Source organism: Sebastes umbrosus, chromosome 15 (assembly GCF_015220745.1).
Source record: "Sebastes umbrosus isolate fSebUmb1 chromosome 15, fSebUmb1.pri, whole genome shotgun sequence".
Classification (NCBI taxonomy): domain Eukaryota; kingdom Metazoa; phylum Chordata; class Actinopteri; order Perciformes; family Sebastidae; genus Sebastes; species Sebastes umbrosus.
In genome coordinates this window covers 22,500,722-22,518,283 of record NC_051283.1, presented here as the reverse complement: position 1 = coordinate 22,518,283, position 17,562 = coordinate 22,500,722, and the positions used below count along the sequence as shown (strand labels likewise).

Sequence of the window (17,562 nt, the reverse complement as noted above, 5' to 3'; positions counted from 1 at the left end):
TCTGTTTCCTTTTGTTGTCGTTTCTGTTTAATTCAAATCCCTGTTGTTTTTCAACTGTTCATAATTACCTGCTTCTCCGAGAGGATGAATGTTCGCTGTTTCACCACTAGAGTGCAGCAAGACATTGTAGAACACCAGAGATATCCACAACCTCTCAACACACTGCAGCTATTGTAATGGTTAGAATATTTACATCTGGAAAGAGGAATAATTGGACCCATTTTCCATACAAATAGCCCTATATTATACTGTCAAGCATATATTTATATCTAAAGAAATATAGGCATAATTTTCCAAAATCTCCCAACTAAATCTCTTGCAGATTTGCTTTTATGGATCTGTTACTTTTATAGAAGTATATATCACCGGCCTTTTTTTGTTCCCAGTTAACTACAGTTTCTGGCTTTGCTTACGGTGAATTTTTTATTACTCTTTTTGAAAGGGGCTGTGTATGATATACAAGATGCTATGAGACAATAATATAAATGATATAACCCATTTGTGCGAAAAGACTACATTTGGTATGATATGGAAAAATGCCACATCATTTGTTCTGATTGATCAAAGGTCTTGAAATTTGGTACGAACATACTTTGGACAAGTATCTAACGGTGCAACAAAAAATCACACTTCTAACAGATTTTTCAAAAATTAGGAAAAACACTAACATTGTGTTTATTAAATGTTTTCCATATAAAATATTTTTTACACTGCATAGGGGAGTGTAATTTTAATATTCAACTTGTTATGAGTTCATAGATACCAAATACTTGATTATGCTCCTTGTAGTTTCTGAGATTTTCTGAGTTTCTTATCATACTGTATTTAGTCTTAGGACTACTGTTTCTTTCACATTTGTGCTTTAGGCAAGCCCAGAGAACACTTTTCAGTTGCGGGCACAAATGGGTTAAAATAAAGGGGGGAGAATTTAGAATCACTGACAAAATATATATTAACTATAACCATATATGCATTGCCACACTTTGATTGATTGCCACTGATAGCCATGATAATAAATTACAAACCTTTACACGTGTTGGCCGATCTTGACAAAATTCATGCCAAGTTTTGAACTCTACAGAAAAGCATTTCCTGCCAAAAGTCTTATATGTATATATAGGTTTATGTGTTACCATGAATCAAACTTTACTGTTTACACACATGCAATAAAAAGTTCACATAACAGCAGACATAAAATACTTTAGACCTATATGACCTCTGATTTACTGAGTGCAACATGAGTTTAGTTTTAGAAAGTGCAAAGGACGCCACCTATTGGCTAATCACAATATAAAATAGGAAACAGCCTAGTGCCTGACTGAGAGAGATTCTTGCTCAATGAAACACCTTGGATAAATGAATAGTGATGACCATCTGCTTTTGATAGAGATATTAACACCTCACATGTGTGGGTACTTAGCATTCCTTATGTAAATGTAATGTAAATCGCTGGCGTTTACCTTTTATGAGCTTCAATATGAAAATCCACATGTGTGTTTAATTGGACCGACGTTCAAGGGGAAACTGTAGGGGGATTTGGGTTTGCCTCGACCACAAAGGGAAAATACAAAATGTAGAGGAAAAAAAAAAGAGAATCGAGAAGAAAAAGAAATTATAAAGCAGAGCGCACAGCCCTGACACAAGCCAAGGTTTTTTTTTTTTAACGTCTTAATACACACAGATAAAAAATACTGCCTCCAAAGGGAGATTTAGCTCTGATCCCCTATGATATAGAAGAAGTGGAATGTACTGTAAAGCATGAATACAGCACAGCCCTCCACCCATCCGCCCCCCTTTGAGCTTGCTGCACCTCTCTTCTTTAGTCCAAATCTGTAACAGATTGGGTTTAGTCTGACTGGAGGTATGCAGCCACAACACCACATGTAGGGGTCCGCATAATCCCTCCGCCGAGTATTAAGCGCACAGCATGGGCATTCTTTTAAAGACCTGGCAGGAATTACCAATACATAATCTCCATGATCATCATTTAGTATAGTTCAGTGGGAGAGGATGGGGGGTGGGTGGAAGCATCTGAATTCATGAAGGATCTAAGAGCTATATGTGCAATCTGGGAGAGACAGTGTGCGGTGCCATCTGGAGAACACGCAGGACAAAGTCTGTTGGAATCCGCTAACCCAACTGTCTTAAACAACATGAAGCTACACCACATGTTCAAAAGACCTGATTTGTTTGTTGAGCCCTCTATGTGGTTTCTATAGCCTGGAGTGGAATTCGTTGTTTATGGGAGAACCTGCTTGAAACTATTCTGCTAAATCAAACCCATTATCGTGGATCTCAGCGGTGGAGGCCTGCAGTAGGAATTAAGTAGGCAGGGGGTGAAATAAAATAATGCATAATGTGTTTCTGCTGCAAGCTCAGTTTATGACAGCTACACTTTATAGCTGTGGACTACATTAATTATTAATCTCCATAAGCACAAACCCTCTACATTACACTCACAAGAGGTGACCACTCTTAATTCCTCCCTCTCCATGTGTAACAGGTCATTTCGCCAAAGGGATTGAATCACGCTCACGTCACTCATTTCTTTCACTCGGTTTGCTCTGCCTTTAAATTCAATAACGTCGCCCTGATATTATTCTTCCAGACGTGGCCACTGCTGAAACATTTATGCTCCTCTTTCTCCGTCCCGTCCGTCCATCCACCCATGAGACTGGACCGCATTAATAATACACAACTTCCTGCTTTTATCTCATTGATAATCTGAATAGGACGTAGAAGGGGGGGGAAAATCAATCAGCTAAATGTTGGCTAAGAGGATTTGAGGGGCGTAGCGGGGCCATCTTCCCTCACTGTAATAAATGAGGGGTGACAGTAATGCTAGACGGAGCCCATATGGCCACATACTGTAACCTAGTGCACTGACAGAAGACACAGGGCTAATTCAGTTTAACATTTACACTCCAGTGGCAAGGATCCTCCTGTATTGGATTTGTGTACTGCACATTGTTTTCTTTGTTTAATGATGCAATGAGTATTATGAAATGCTTGTGTAGCTTATTACATAAATCAAACTGCATACAGTGCACAATTGGACAATTAAGAGTGCCATGTGCCACCAAGGGCTCGTTCCAGGAATAGTTCCTCGTTAGTTAGTTCATTTTAAGAAATACGCTTGTTCGCTTTCGTGCTAAGAGTTAGATGAGAAGATCGATGCCTTTGTCACGGCTGTCAGTGTTTGATACCGCCGCACAAGGCACCCTTTCGCGGCGGTAGGAGATGCAACAGGCTTTTCATTAACTGGAATGTAAACCAATCCGCGGCAACAGTAAACTAACAGGTAAAGTGCTGTGGTGAAATAGTTTAAAGAGCGATAAAGACACATGGCGGGCAGAAGAGGAGGCGGATGTGCCCAACAAACACAAGGCTTTTATCCTTTTCTTTTTAAAGCGCTTTGAGTGGTCGGAAGACTAGTAAAGCGCTATATAAATGCAAGTCCATTTACCATTTACCATTTATCTGGGAGACCGCTGTTCATGTCTCGAGCGTTACGTTTCACTTTACAATCAGCTGTTTGTTCATGTCCTGCGTTCACAACGTCAAGCCACATTTTCACTGTAAAAATGTAGTAATTCTAAACCCAACTATGTTGTTTTTTCCTAGACCTAACTAAGTGGTTTTGTTGGCTAATCCTAAGCAAGTGTTTTTGTTTAATTCACAACGTTAAGAACGTGTTTACTGCGATCAAAAAGTGACACCGTGGGGTCATTAAGCATGTGTTTAGTGCGACAGAAAAAGTGACGCAGAGAGGTCTGAGCAAGCGCAAATATTTGACAAGTTGATTAAATAGAAGTTTACAGCCTGCAGCTGGCTAGCTTAGCTAAGCATAATGGCTGTAAATGAGGAAACAGCTAGCTTGCCAACACCTCTAAAGTTTAGTTATCTACCTGTCGTAAAATCTTGTTTGTTTAATCCATACAAAAGCCAAAGTACCAAGCTATTTCACTGCCTGGCTGTTTTCCCCAGTCTCTGTGCTAAGCTAACCGTCTGCTGACTGTGGCTTCATATTTTACTTAACAGATATGAGAGTGGTATCAGGAGTAGGTAGAGACCAAAAACAGAGCTAAAAGAGAGTTAATATTGAATTTAAATTCTTAACATGACTCCAAACGAATGATGATGTTTTCCTGTAACTACTGGATGTGTTCAACATGAAGAGTAACTTCGGTATTTTTCAACCTGGACCCTATTTTCCCATGTTTTTGTGTATAAGTCACTAATGGAGACGACAATTTTTGAAATTGGTCCAGTATCGAGCGAGAGCACTGCAGCCGGCAGCCGCTAAACGAGCTGCAATGTAATCGTTTGGGGCAATTCCTCACTGTCAACGTCCACTAAAAGTGCTTGTTTTTGCCACTGTCAGGCTCAGATTGTTATCATAAGTGTCTGTCAACATTGTGGTAAGGACCCTACAGAGAAATAAGACGTTTTTCCTTACCGTACGGTAAAGTCTGTCTGTTCGCACGTCTCGTCCTAAAATCTTGCATCAAGTCCTCATTGAAATCATCTAAATATTCTGCCATGACATTGAAAATCTCTTAGATAACACTAAGCTACCCTGACAAACAAACAGACAGGATCCAGCGGAAGGTAAAGAAAAACATTTTATTTTTAGTTTTGTTTCCTTTCTATAATAGGGTCCAGGTTGAAAAATACCGAAGTTACCCTTTAAAAAGGTTATGATACGTTGATGTTGTGTTCCCCTTGCCTCCAAGTGGCCAACAAAAATAGTTTTTGCAGGTTTAACTACAGTGTGAAACGTGGGGATCTAATCCTTTATAAACGATTTCACTCTGAACCCAGAGCAACGGTTCACTGGTTTGAACCATTAAAATCTGTCTTTTGGATCACGAGTGTGAAGCGGACCAAACTATATTACATCGCTTAAAGCCCTAAAGTGTAACTTTAAGGCTGGCGTAACATCAGATATATGTCTTTACACTCCGCCTGTACCTATAGGATATTATTGTTTCCATAAAACCGAGGTGTGGAATAGCATTTTAGCGAGACTAATGATACAAAATTCTTTGTAACAAATGGTGTGAGCAGGTGTGGGGCCATTGCACGTGTGGTCAGAAACCGTGATTTTGATTGAGCTTTATATACTATGTGACAACTCCATTCAGCGAGTCTGTCAGTCAGGACACAGCATATTTTGAGTGGTTTTCCACCGTGGTCAAACATGCTGAGTCGAACCTCAATAGCCCCTACACTGTTCAAGTTCCAGGTCTCTGAAAAGTGAAAGGCGAGTCAAATCAGTGTGTCAACAGGGGATCTGTAAACCACACGTTTCCTGGACGGCTCTGTCAAGACCAGCTGTGCATACATCATAGCCTGCATGATCTGTGGGTACAGTTAAAGAAGGAAATAAAACGCAGACAGAGGGAAATAAAGAAAGAAACAGACAGAAAAAGAGGCAGACATGTAACAACGGATACCGACACAGAACATGAGGCTAAGGAGGGTTAGTGGGTATTCGATCTGGGAAAAGAGAAAAACAGTCTGATGAGCATCTCTCTGAAGTCTGACAACTCCACAGTCCTATCTGTTACCATGTCAATACTTCACAACAGCCCACCCTGGCCTCCTCGTCTGTCCCTCCTCACCTTCCAGATGCTCTCCCAGTGAAGGGGTGAAAGGTTGGCAGGTGCCTGGGGGAGCAGCAAGGGTCAGATCTTGGAGAGGTCAAGCAGTCGCAGTCTTTGGGTTGAACGAGCGAGACGGTGGGAGGGGGGGGGGGGGGGGGGGGGGGGCAATATGGCTAGTGTCCAGAGCAGGAGATAGACGGGACCACAGAGAAGCAGTCTCCCCTAATCAACTTCATTTACGGGCACTGACAGACAGCCACATCTGCCCTGAGGCGGCCACAATCAGCTTTCAGGGTATTACCCGCCGCCCACCACAAATCCATAATCCTGGAATCCTTGACCTTTTGCGTTTCCAACATAAAGTCAATGACAGCCAGGATGGCATCGACAAAATGTACAGTGTATTTGTGTGATTCCAATTCCAAAACGGATCTGTAATTGTGGAAGTGGCTGCACCTTTCCAGTGGCGGTTATTGACGATACGTGACATACTGCCCGATCATTCAACTCTGTGGCTTGTTTAAACGCAAGCTGCACTGTAATTAGTGTGTAGAATCAATCAACAGCATATTGACGTGCGCCCAGATGACTGAACCCGCTTGATTTCTCTGATCATGCAAAGCAACACGACTTCGGCCCAGAACGCCGAACCTAATGTGGGGGAGCAGGAAAGGACATTATCATCTGCATAATGAGACACCAAAGGCAATGTATTGTATGCAGGCAGTGATGCTCAACATCCATCGACTGGACTTAATGAGTTTTTCTATGTAACTTCATGTTCAGTTTGGCATGTTTAGGCTATCTAATGCACGCCCCAGTTTCTCCCGAGCCCCCTTAATTACATCAGTGAAATGAGGCGATAAAGTTCGCAGTGTCTGCCCTGAAATCAATGTGGTATTGGCAAGAGATATGTTCATGATGGTTCACAGCTGCAATCACATTCACCTATACAGTAAACAACACATGGTGCAACACATTTATCAGAGGAAACCAATGTAGTGTGAGCAGATACTCTTCCTCCCATTACTATCCATTATGTACACACAAGATGAAGTCAGTTTGCGGCAGTCTAGACATGTAGCCCTACATCGTCCGCCCCTCGCTGAGCACACAGCCCATGACCCACATTAATACATTTATAATCAATACCTCCCCAGGTCCCGTGCGCAGACTCTCCTACTATCAGATGTTGAGGGAAATTGTGCAGTCCAATTTAAAATGGCCCAGGGGAAACTTCCATAACCATGTGCCAATTAGTTCCACTGTCAATAATGGTAATGCTAAAGGACATTGTGTTCCAGGGCGAGAGGAGAGGATGGATAGAGGGAGGGAGGAGGGAGAGACATCATCAAGCTTATGCCCGTTGTTCATTGTTAATGGCTGTTACACTGACAAGAAGCATTTGATCAGACACACACACACACACACACACTCATTGTGGGCCGTGGACGTGGTTGAGGGGGTTGTGTTATGGGGCAGAATTACACAACCCATGAAGATAATAAGTAATGACGTCTTATAAAGGTCAACAAACAAAGCACTAGTAGGACAAACACAGGCCGTGTGATGAGATTCATTAGGACAGCATTTAGAGTGTGGAGGGTGTGTGTGGTGGTGGTGGGGGGGCGCATTCCTCCGTTGTTTCAGTGGCCGTCACAGCAGCAGTCGAAACAGGTGCGTGTCTTTACTCGGGGGCACCGAGGGCAGGACAAGTGCTATTCTCACATGGTTCAGACTGGTCACACTTGACCAAACTCTGACCTTAGCTCCCCACTTGAGTAGCCCAAGACTTCATTAAGTAGGCCCTAAGTAGCGCAAGGGGTCTCGCAACTATTATCTCAGCAATTTAATACAGACTCTCCCTGTCAGTAAATGATCTTGACTCAAGGATGTTTACGAGCAGCTTGCTTATCAACGTCAAAACTTTGCAGCAGCCCTGGTTTGAATTCGGGACCCCTGATGAGCGGTATCACGGGGCTCTCAACCCCCCGACGCGTCTACTTTGATTCGTGGTCACCTCGCCTGTCTGAGGAGCCCTCTTGTAAAGTCATCCCACCAACTCTGCTTCACTCAACGTGCTCTGTCCAGGAACAAAAGGGGCAGGTGACATTTCAAGTTGGAAGAACAACGGAGCATTGAGAAGTGCTCTTGTTCAAGGAGACGACACAAACGCAACCCTAGATTGGGAGAACAAACAACTCGCTGCCTGGACTATCACTAGTCAAAGCTTGAGACATGAGACTGTCAGACCAGTTGTAAGTCGCAAAAATCAACACTTGAGGCTTGACTTAATTCAGACTTGACTTGAGACAAGCAAAGAGAGCAAAGATTTAATGAGGTAAAATCAGCAGACAGCGGCAGGCAGACCTGGCATAGCTCCACATCCTGTACAATTATGTAAGATGGGCATATTTAAAGCTAGGGTCGGTTATAATGAGAAACTATCAAGAGTACGCTAAATTAAAAAATTATCCAATCGAAAAACCGAGCCCAGTGTTGCCCTTCCAATGACAGTAGCTGGCAGCACTAGCTCCAAAAGTTCCTAAATCTAGCAAGAAAGTCACAAAGTCGGTAACACTGACAGTCCGTCCCTTCCAGCCTCCCTCCAAAGTCACTCCCCCAAAATTAACATTATGAACATAAACAACGAACATGGCTATTGTTAGTACTCACAGCTGTCAAGCTGGCAGCTTGTGAAAGACTCCGATGACGTGCAATGAGTGCACGAGCAGAGTGCATGCAGGTAGACTGGCAGGCAGGCAGCCCATCCAATCATTACTTTAAATGCAGGCCGAATGAAATGATTGGACGAGTTTATTACAGTCCTTTGACAGCCGCAGATACCAGATTTGTTTTCTTTTGTTTGTCAGGACATTTGATTTATTGATTGCTTTCGGGACGTAATGAGAATTTCAACAAGTATAACAAAAATGTATTTGAAGAATAGCTTTAATTATGCATAAGCTAATATTAGGCCTGTTCTCAGCAATGTAAAAAAGGCACTTTTAACACAGCTTTGAAGGGAAAATGGTCAAACGCTGTGTCATTTTCATGTTCAGCATTCACAGACCTGATACATTTTTTCATGATATTGATATTTAATATCATTATGATATCTATATTTGTTGGGCATTTCATTATGCGATGGAATAATATTTCTGCAGTATTGTCTATAGAAGAAGCAAGAAGTATTTTATCAAAGGAGCCGTGTGTAGGATCTGGCGGCATCTAGTGGTGAGGTTGCAGATTGCAACCAACTGAAACTTCTGCCGTGTGCCAAACGTGTAGGAGAACTACGGTGGCTGACTCGAAAATGCAAATGTCCCTATGTAGACCCAGTGTTTGGTTTGTTCGTTCTGGGCTGCTGTAGAAATTCTGGGCTCCGTGAAGAGGACCTGCTCCGTATGTAGATGTAAACAGCTCATTCTAAGGTAAACCCCCCCACCCACAATTCATATTTTCAGGTGATTATACACTAAAGAAAACATACTTATTATATTCCATTCCTGCCAATAGATCCCCCTAAATGTTACACACTGTTTAATCCATTATTGGGGAAATTACATTTTTACACTTGGTTTTTATTATATTACACACACATAGGCTTGAAATACACACATGCACACACAAGACCTATAGACATGCATTAGTTGTGGAGCCTGCCACATTATTTATCTGCCTGGTGAAGACCACATGAGGTTGAAACTAGTCGTTGTTTTAAACTATTATGCCCGACAAAATGAAGTCTTTCAACATAACTTTTATCATTTCTCAAACCAAGAATGGCTGAAGAAAATGTTGAGAAAATGATAAGATTTGACAGACTTGGAATTGGCGCCAAAAGACTTGAAATGAGATCTGTTACTAGTCAATTCTTCAGATTTTTTAAACTAGGAAATCATGGGATTCCTTGTGGTTACATTATAAAGTTTCTCCCAAATCATATTGTGTTTGAGGTTAGAAATGCCGTTGTGAAATAATGCTTCATTTTAAATCAACAATGCCTAGTTTAAACTCATTTTTGAGAGGTTCACTTAAACCATCCCTCATAGTTTGCTGATTGGTCTGGCATTTAGCTGCAGTCAATTTTCATTTCTTTCCTGACCAAAATTTCATAGCAAAACCTTTAAAGATTTTGTCTGGTTTCCAGGCTCACCTCTCCTCTCCGTGCTCAGAGTACCAGACACGTATCACTTCTGTCTCCTCCACTAATGTGGACATCGTGACGCACTTTTAGTCACTCTTTCCTTTTCCCAAACACATCTACACACACACATCTAATGACAACATAACACACAGCTAGTCTCCAGCTCAGGAAACAGAGGGTTCCTGTTATTGAGTCCAAGCTCTATTGTTATCTTAAACAGCACTTTGACAGTACACTCTCTCTCTCTCTCCTTCTGCCTGGTTTTCTCAGCCTCTCCAGCTCTTGCTTCACACAATTTTTTATTACACAATTATTATCTAGCCAAATCTTGATCCCTATATAGCTCTATAGTAGCACACATTCTTATCTGGACCTTTCACTCTACTAATATTGACAAAGCCAGAGAGATAAAGTCAACACAACTCTCCATTACCACTTTTCCTGTTTTATCTATGCGTCTTATCTTTTGCTCTCGGAGTCACACAGTCACTCCCATTCCTGCACTTGAGGATCAAGTGTCTCCTCTGCCATCGCAAAACACTTGTCTCTTCTGGCTTTTTTTTTTTTTTTCTTTCCTCATTCCTTCAGCCTACGCTGCTTTACTCTCTCCCCATTGTGGGAACCGAGGTGCTGCATGCAGTCTATTGCGCAGTCGAAGGTGTTAGGGGGATTGAAGAAAAGTCTGGATAAGCAACAGCTGGATTTAATGCACCATTAAGGTCATTGGTTGTTCAAGCTGCACCTGCAAATCCCCTGATTTCACCCCCCCCGTCTAAACCTCTTTCCCCTGTCTGCTCCCTCCTCTCCTCTTCTCTCTGTTGCCCTCTCCTCTTTCGTCCACATACTCAGCCACCCTTTCTTTTCATTCCTGGCCCTCTCAGCTTTCTCGCTCCTGCCCTGTCAGCTATGAAATCCCCCCCCCACCCCCTCTCTTTTCTGGTTCTTTATCGAAAGTAACTGCTGCCACTGCTTCACCCCTCTCTCGCATCCTTGTCTCCTTTTCTGTCTCACTCTACATGTACCCCCTCCTCTCTCCCTCTCTCTCTCTTTCTCTACATCTCTCATTCTCTCTGTTTCAATGCCCCTCCCGCTCACAGGCTGTTGTGTTGTGTCTGCCAGGCCTTCTCGGCTGGAGCGCAGGTTTCCTGAGTACTGGAACGGAACAGGAGCTGGCAGCAGGGAGACACACTGAGAAAAGCCAGCTCCAACCGTTCCCACTGAGCGTCGCACACACGCTCACACTGCTGCCGCTCATACCGATGCATCGCAGGCAGGACACAGCACAGCACACGCCATGATGTATGTAATGATGCATCATTTCATGGGTAGTCACACCTGGATTCAGTTTATTTCATCGATGCAATGGAGTAACCTGGCCTTCACGGTATGATAGGTATCATATCACATCTTAATAAGTGTAGCAGGTAGCTCCAGGCTGGTTTGCTGCACCAACACAGGGTCTAATTCATAAATAGATTTGATTCTGAAGATGTATTTGAGTCTCCACCTTTTAATTTTTAACATTATATTTCTTTCAGAGACAAATGTGCATAAAGGCTTTAGGTTATTAAAGGATTCACTGAATATTAAAAGTACAGTGTGTAGGATTTGGCGGCATCTAGTGGCGTGGTTGCATATTGCAACCAACTGAGTACCCCTCCGCTCACTCCTCCCTTTCCAAGACTGCGGTAACGTGAGCCACCAAGTGCAAAACCATGGTAACGCCGTTCGCCTCGCTCAGACGTGTATGTGTCCACAGGGGCGTTTTTGGACGCGAGGGATCGCCTTGCTTCCCAGCATTGGACACTTGATGGGCTGCCACTAGGCAGTAGGCACCTGATTGAACTTTCACTCGTGGGCTACTGCTCCCAGCTTTCAAACCGGAACCAATATGGTGGCTCGTAAACTTTTTTTCTCGTATATTACAAAAATAGGTCCCCGAAATGTGTTTCTAAAAATGTTGGGCGAGAAATGCCAAGCAGTTGCTAAATCTGTCTTCAGTTTAAATCAATAAAGCTAGTTTAAAAGTTTTTCGGGAGTTTCCAGAGGCAGCGAGGTGTGCCGGATGCCTTTGATTTGCATAAAGTAGCCTAAACCTCAACTTTATGCAAATGAGGAGCAGCCAACATGGCGGTCCGTCTCTCGAAACGCAACACAATCCTGTGGACACGTGCCATAACACTACTTTAGGAGCAACGGAATTCAGATGGCGGCTTTGGGTGTTGATTTTTGTGAATGTGAAAATGTTACCTTGGGCAGTGGCAAATGAATTTTACAGATTAAATTATTAAATTATCAAAATCTTAATAAAACATAGTCACCGTATGAATCAGTGATGAAAGTTACTTGCAGCTCCCTGAAGGAAATTCAAGCACAATAAACATGCAGGCATTTAGGCAGCATACATCATGGCTGTTATACAAAGCCGCAAAGCCATTCACAAGATAAAGCATCCTCGAACTACATTGCAGACTTGGAAAGATAATTGTTGACTTCAGGATTTCAAGATTTATGTTTCTGCAAACAGACATAAACCCTGACTATCTTCCAGTCTTGCATATAACAGTCTCCATAAACAGAAGAAACAGGCTTTACCCCCCTGGCAGACGCGCGGATCGTCACTTACACTATTAACACTGGTGCAGACAAACATAAACACCGCCCTCCTAGAATAACTCTCCATTTTCCCCCTAAGAATGATGTTTATTTCTCAGTGGCTCTTCAGTGCGTCCCTCTCCCCCAGCCAACCGAATGATGTTTACATCTCCCACTCCTCCTGATTTCACCCTGGAGACGTCTGTGCCCTCTGCACCTGGACAGTTCACCGCCCTGAATGGACGGACGTGCCCCGCGGCACCTAAAGAGACACAGAGATCAAACAACTGTGTGCTCCCGGAGGCCCCTAATGAAATAGTTGTCGGATTCCTCGCTTTGGAAACAACATTAGTATTTATGGATAGCTTTCAGCTAGTACTAATGGTAAACTCATTTTCAAAATGGCTTTTCTAAATTAAGAGGATGGCACAGAGAAACAGTTAAAGGTCTAATGTGTGTTAAAAGCCTGACTGGGGGCCTCATTATAGACTTAGTAGAAACAAATTGTTTTCTGTCTCTCAGCTGACAGGGTGCTGGTGTTGTTAATATATTAGACAACAGTCCAGGGCAGCGTTTTAATAAAAAACATAGATTGAGATTTATTGAGACGTATAATGAGGGAATGTAGTAATGAATCTTTCTGACCACTGTCTTCAAACTCCTCTTAAAATTCAAGTTTCCAGCATCACAGTTCCATAGTGCAAAACATGTTAGTAAAAAGTCAGTAAAAAAGTTAGTAGTGCAAAGTACAAAGTACAAAAAAATATACCAGATATAAAAATACAAGGAGATGAAGAAAACTGTTAAAACTGAATATAGTGCAGAGTAACAGCTGAGTATAGTGCATTATTACGATACGATAATACGATAATAATTTATTGTCAGACAGGTCTGAAATTTGTTTTGCATAACAGCAGTTCCATTTGCAACATCACAAAAAGGACAAAGACAAGAAACAAGGATACAAACATTTAAACATTACAATCACAGAAGACGATATTCAGGGCCCTTCAACGTACATTTGATCTGGGATTAAGCTCCATATTTAGTTTTAGGATTGACTGGTGTACAAAAGAGTGCTTCATGTTGTTGCTGTTTATCTACAACAAAACAGGACATACAGAATACAGTATGAATTCAGTACAACAACAGTTACATAAATAAATTACTAAATATGTAGATGGATAAATATATATATATAATTATATATATATTATTATACTATATTATTTTATATTATATTATATATATTATATTATATATAAATAATAAATAAATTAAACAAATTAATCAATAATTCAGGAGATTTGTTGGAATTTCTGCAGCAACACAGCAGTCACTACATTTCCCACAAGGCGTCACGGTTTTACGTCATAACTCTGCGCTGAGCTGAGGTGGCGTTAGAGAGAGGAGGTAAACACAGCGGATTAGTTCTTCTTAAAACGTGTTTATTGAACTAAACGCTCTTTAAACGAATGACTCGTTTCATTTAGTTGCTTTTGTACGACTGTTGTATTCCTGTCGTCTACTCCCTGTGTGTCTCCTGCGTGTTTTGTAGCTAGAAAGATAACAAAACGTGCTATTTTGGTGAGCTAAAGCTAAGCTAACTGAATGAAACAACCATTTCTGTTTCTAGGTTTGTCTTCCAGCTGCTCACCTGAGATCCTCATCATGACTAAACTCCTGGAGTGGCTGTTGGGTGTGTCTGTGGTGGTCGCAGCCTGGGCTCTGGTCTCCTTCGACCTGTTGGACCTGAAGCTGCCTCACAGCTACAGAGAGGTGGCCTGGCCGATGCCTCTCTACCTGCTGGTGTCGTTTGGCTGCTACTCTCTGGCCACGGTGGGATACAGGGTGGCCACCTTCAATGACTGCGACCAGGCGTCCAGAGAGCTGCAGGAGCAGATACGAGAAGCCAAAGAGGACTTGAGGAAAAAGGGCTTAAAGATGTAGAAGTTGAGAAAGGAAAGGACCATGTAGAGGAACTTTTGAGAGACTGGAAGAGGATGCATGGACTACTTTCACACACAAGTCTGCACAGAGAATGTTTAGGATGTGTGAAATGTGTTGGATGAAACTATACTCTGAGCTGGCACCCTCTGTTTGTGTTGTTTACAGCAGACATGATCTGAACATCAATCATAATGATCCTTTTATGCAGCAGTGTTTCTTATTAGATAATGATCAAATGTGTGTCAGGAAATAAGAAATGAAAGGCCTGAGTTAGCACTTTGAAAAAGTCAAAGTTTATCAATCTCACCATATAAAGACCTATTTTATGAAGTAACTGAATTATATTTCACCAATAACACCAGTTTTGTGTTGCGAAATCGGTTTGTTGTAGGTGGTTTTACCAATTAGCACACCTCAAAACCTGATAAAAGAAGCTAAAGGTCTTTGGTTGCAAACTACTTAAAGTGAAATACCCCTGAGGATCACTGGTCTGCTAAATCATCATTATGACATCAATCATAATGACCCTTTTATGTAGCAGTGTTTCTTATTAGATATTGATCAAATGTGTTTCAGGAAATTAGAAATGAACAGCCTGATGGGTGATTTCTGGGTTACTCATACTGCAGCAGTTTGCAGTGTCAAAGTTGATCATTCTCACCCTATAAAGACCTTGTTTATGAAGTAACTGAACGATATTTCACCAATAACACCAGTTTGTGTTTGAAATCGGTTTGTAGCAGGTGGTTTCATCAATTAGCACACCTCAAACCTGATAAAGCTAAAGGTCTTTGGTTGCAAAGTTAAATACCCCAGAGAATCACTGGTCTGCTAAATTATCATCTGTAAAAAGTTGCCCATCACTGAAATGCCAGCAAATGAAACCAAAAAGGTCACACTAAAGACTGTTACCACTGGGATTTCTCAGATGCTTTCAATCTGTGTCAAATCCAAACTAGTACTGCACAGTGTGGACCTTGTTGTGTGTGTCTGGAGATCGTTTGCTCGTCTGTATAGATTGACTAGATTTTATCTGTAAAGAAGTGTACATTCCATTGTCAAATTTCCGACTTGTGCCCCTGCGGCTGTTGACGGAACTTAATTAAATTGGAGTCTATTTTTCTTCGGTTTTTCTGCCTACAAAATGTGTGTGTGTTTGTGGGTTGGGGGTTCGGATATATATGTGAGTACGTGCACATGCGATGCATTCCTTCTCCGAGCGTAACCCACATGGCCTGAGGGCTTTATATCAACTTCTCAATGCTTCCCTCTGTGCAAGAGACAGATCTCTTTTGTCACATTTTTGTAGTTAACATGAAATCTACTTTATACAGCATGTCCCTTTTCGCCCCTCACGGAGGTTTGCTCCAATCAGAGAATGTATGCTAAATATGTAGTCCTGAACTAATCTGATGTTGGCAAGTGCACTTCTTTTGTGTGCGCCTTTAAAAAGGCTGCCTATGCTCATTTTCAGCAAGTTCCCGCTGGGCATAAACAAAGCATAGCCCGGCCAAAAGCATCATTATAGGGTTTCAAAAGCTCCCATAACTTCAGAGCAAATGCAAAAGAGCTGGCAACTCTCCGTGCGCAAGGCTCAGCCCGTTGTGCCGTTTGGCTGCAGCCCCCATCATGCCTTGCACGGTCACCCCCCATGAACGTCTGCAAGCTGTTGCAGGAGTAGACTGGATGAAAGGCAACCTGTTATTTACCAGCAAATCTTCTACTTTTGGCAATTACACCAAAGGCTTCCCTTGGTAGGCAGTTATGCTCTTACTCGTAACCACATGTGAAATAGTTAATCGCTTTTTTCTTTGTCATCATTTTCCCCGAATTTAACTTTGAAGATGTCCATCTGTTTGTTTTTATTCTGCATGCTATCAGACACAAGAGTATAAATTAGATTAGGCCAAACATTTTACAGACCATATACAGTGCATGTGTATGTATATATACATGTACAAGTATTGTTGCCTTTTCCTTTTAATCCCTTATTTCAAACTCACAGTACATAAGCTCATCCCAGACTGAGCCCTTTACATGATAGCAAGTGTAATTAAGTGTAATCTGATGCACAGACAAAGATGTAGAAAAAGCTGTCCCAACCTCAAATATTCAAGCTTTTTTTTTTTTTTACATCTCCATGCATTTCATTTGCAGCAGATGTGAGACGACTAGCATCACCACTGCTGTTGTTTGCGTGGCGAGTGAGTGGCAATATTCGCAAGAGAGGGCGCACCTGATGCGCAAAATCCATAATAATAATTCCATAGCAGTTCTGTATCTCTACCTGTCAAAGTTTTGGCTTACCAAATTATCTCATTTTTTTCTTGGCGATAATGAGCTTTCATATATAGCTGTAGGAATTAGGGCTGTCAAAGTTAACACGATAATAATGCGTTAACGCAAATTCATTTTAACGCCATTAATTTCTTTAACACATTAACGTTACTTGTTATTTTTAGGTGTGTGCCGGGGAGCTCAGTTTGGAAGCTAGTGAAGATACTGGTGTCATATGAAACTAGAAAACCTTAGGAATCCATTGGTACCATATCATACTAGCTTGGAGGTTAAATAACGCTTCAAATTTACACAAAATTTTGGTGAGGAAAAACTCATGGCCATGTTTAAAGGGGTCCCTTGACCTCTGACCTCCAGATATGTGAATGGCTTCTATAGGTACCCACAAGTCTCCCCTTTACAGACATGCCCACTTTATGATGATCACATGCAGTTTTGGGGCAAGTCATAGTCAAGTCAGCCCACTGACACACTGACAGCTGTTGTTGCCTGTTGGGCTGCAGTTTGCCATGTTATGATTTGAGCATATTGTTTTATGCTAAATGCAGTACCTGTGAGGATTTCTGGGCCATAATTGTCATTGTTTTGTGTTAATTGTTTTCCAATAATACATATATACATGCATTTGCATAAAGCAAGCATATTTGCCCAAACCTTGTGGATAAGAGTATTAAATACTTAACAAATCTCCCTTTAAGGTACATTTTGAACAGATCAAAAATGTTAATTTGCAATTAATCATGACTAACTATGGACAATCATGTGATTAATCACGATTAAATATTGTAATCGACTGACAGCCTTTGAAGGAATCAAACCTTCATTCATTATATCATTACTTACAGTATATCATTTAGATCACTTTGCATTAACTAACTAACTAAACTAAACTAAACAAACTAAACTTGACCTGAAATAATACAAAACCAAAGTAGAGACTCATTGTTTTTCCACATTGAA

General features: G+C 41.6%; 1 protein-coding gene and 1 long non-coding RNA gene across 2 annotated transcripts; both read left to right on the top strand.

Moving 5' to 3' along the window:
* The first annotated feature begins 13,678 nt into the window (after positions 1-13,678).
* On the top strand, positions 13,679-14,451 carry dpm3 (dolichyl-phosphate mannosyltransferase subunit 3, regulatory). The gene is made up of 2 exons (XM_037795602.1): positions 13,679-13,767; positions 13,991-14,451. Exon 2 carries the CDS (start codon positions 14,026-14,028, stop codon positions 14,302-14,304), a length of 279 nt encoding a protein of 92 aa, XP_037651530.1. The 5' UTR covers positions 13,679-13,767; positions 13,991-14,025; the 3' UTR covers positions 14,305-14,451.
* Positions 14,452-14,563: 112 nt separating this feature from the next.
* On the top strand, positions 14,564-15,437 carry LOC119503710. Its single transcript, XR_005210374.1, has 2 exons — positions 14,564-14,744; positions 15,092-15,437. It is a non-coding gene; the product is annotated as an uncharacterized LOC119503710 (long non-coding RNA).
* The last annotated feature ends 2,125 nt before the right edge of the window (positions 15,438-17,562 follow it).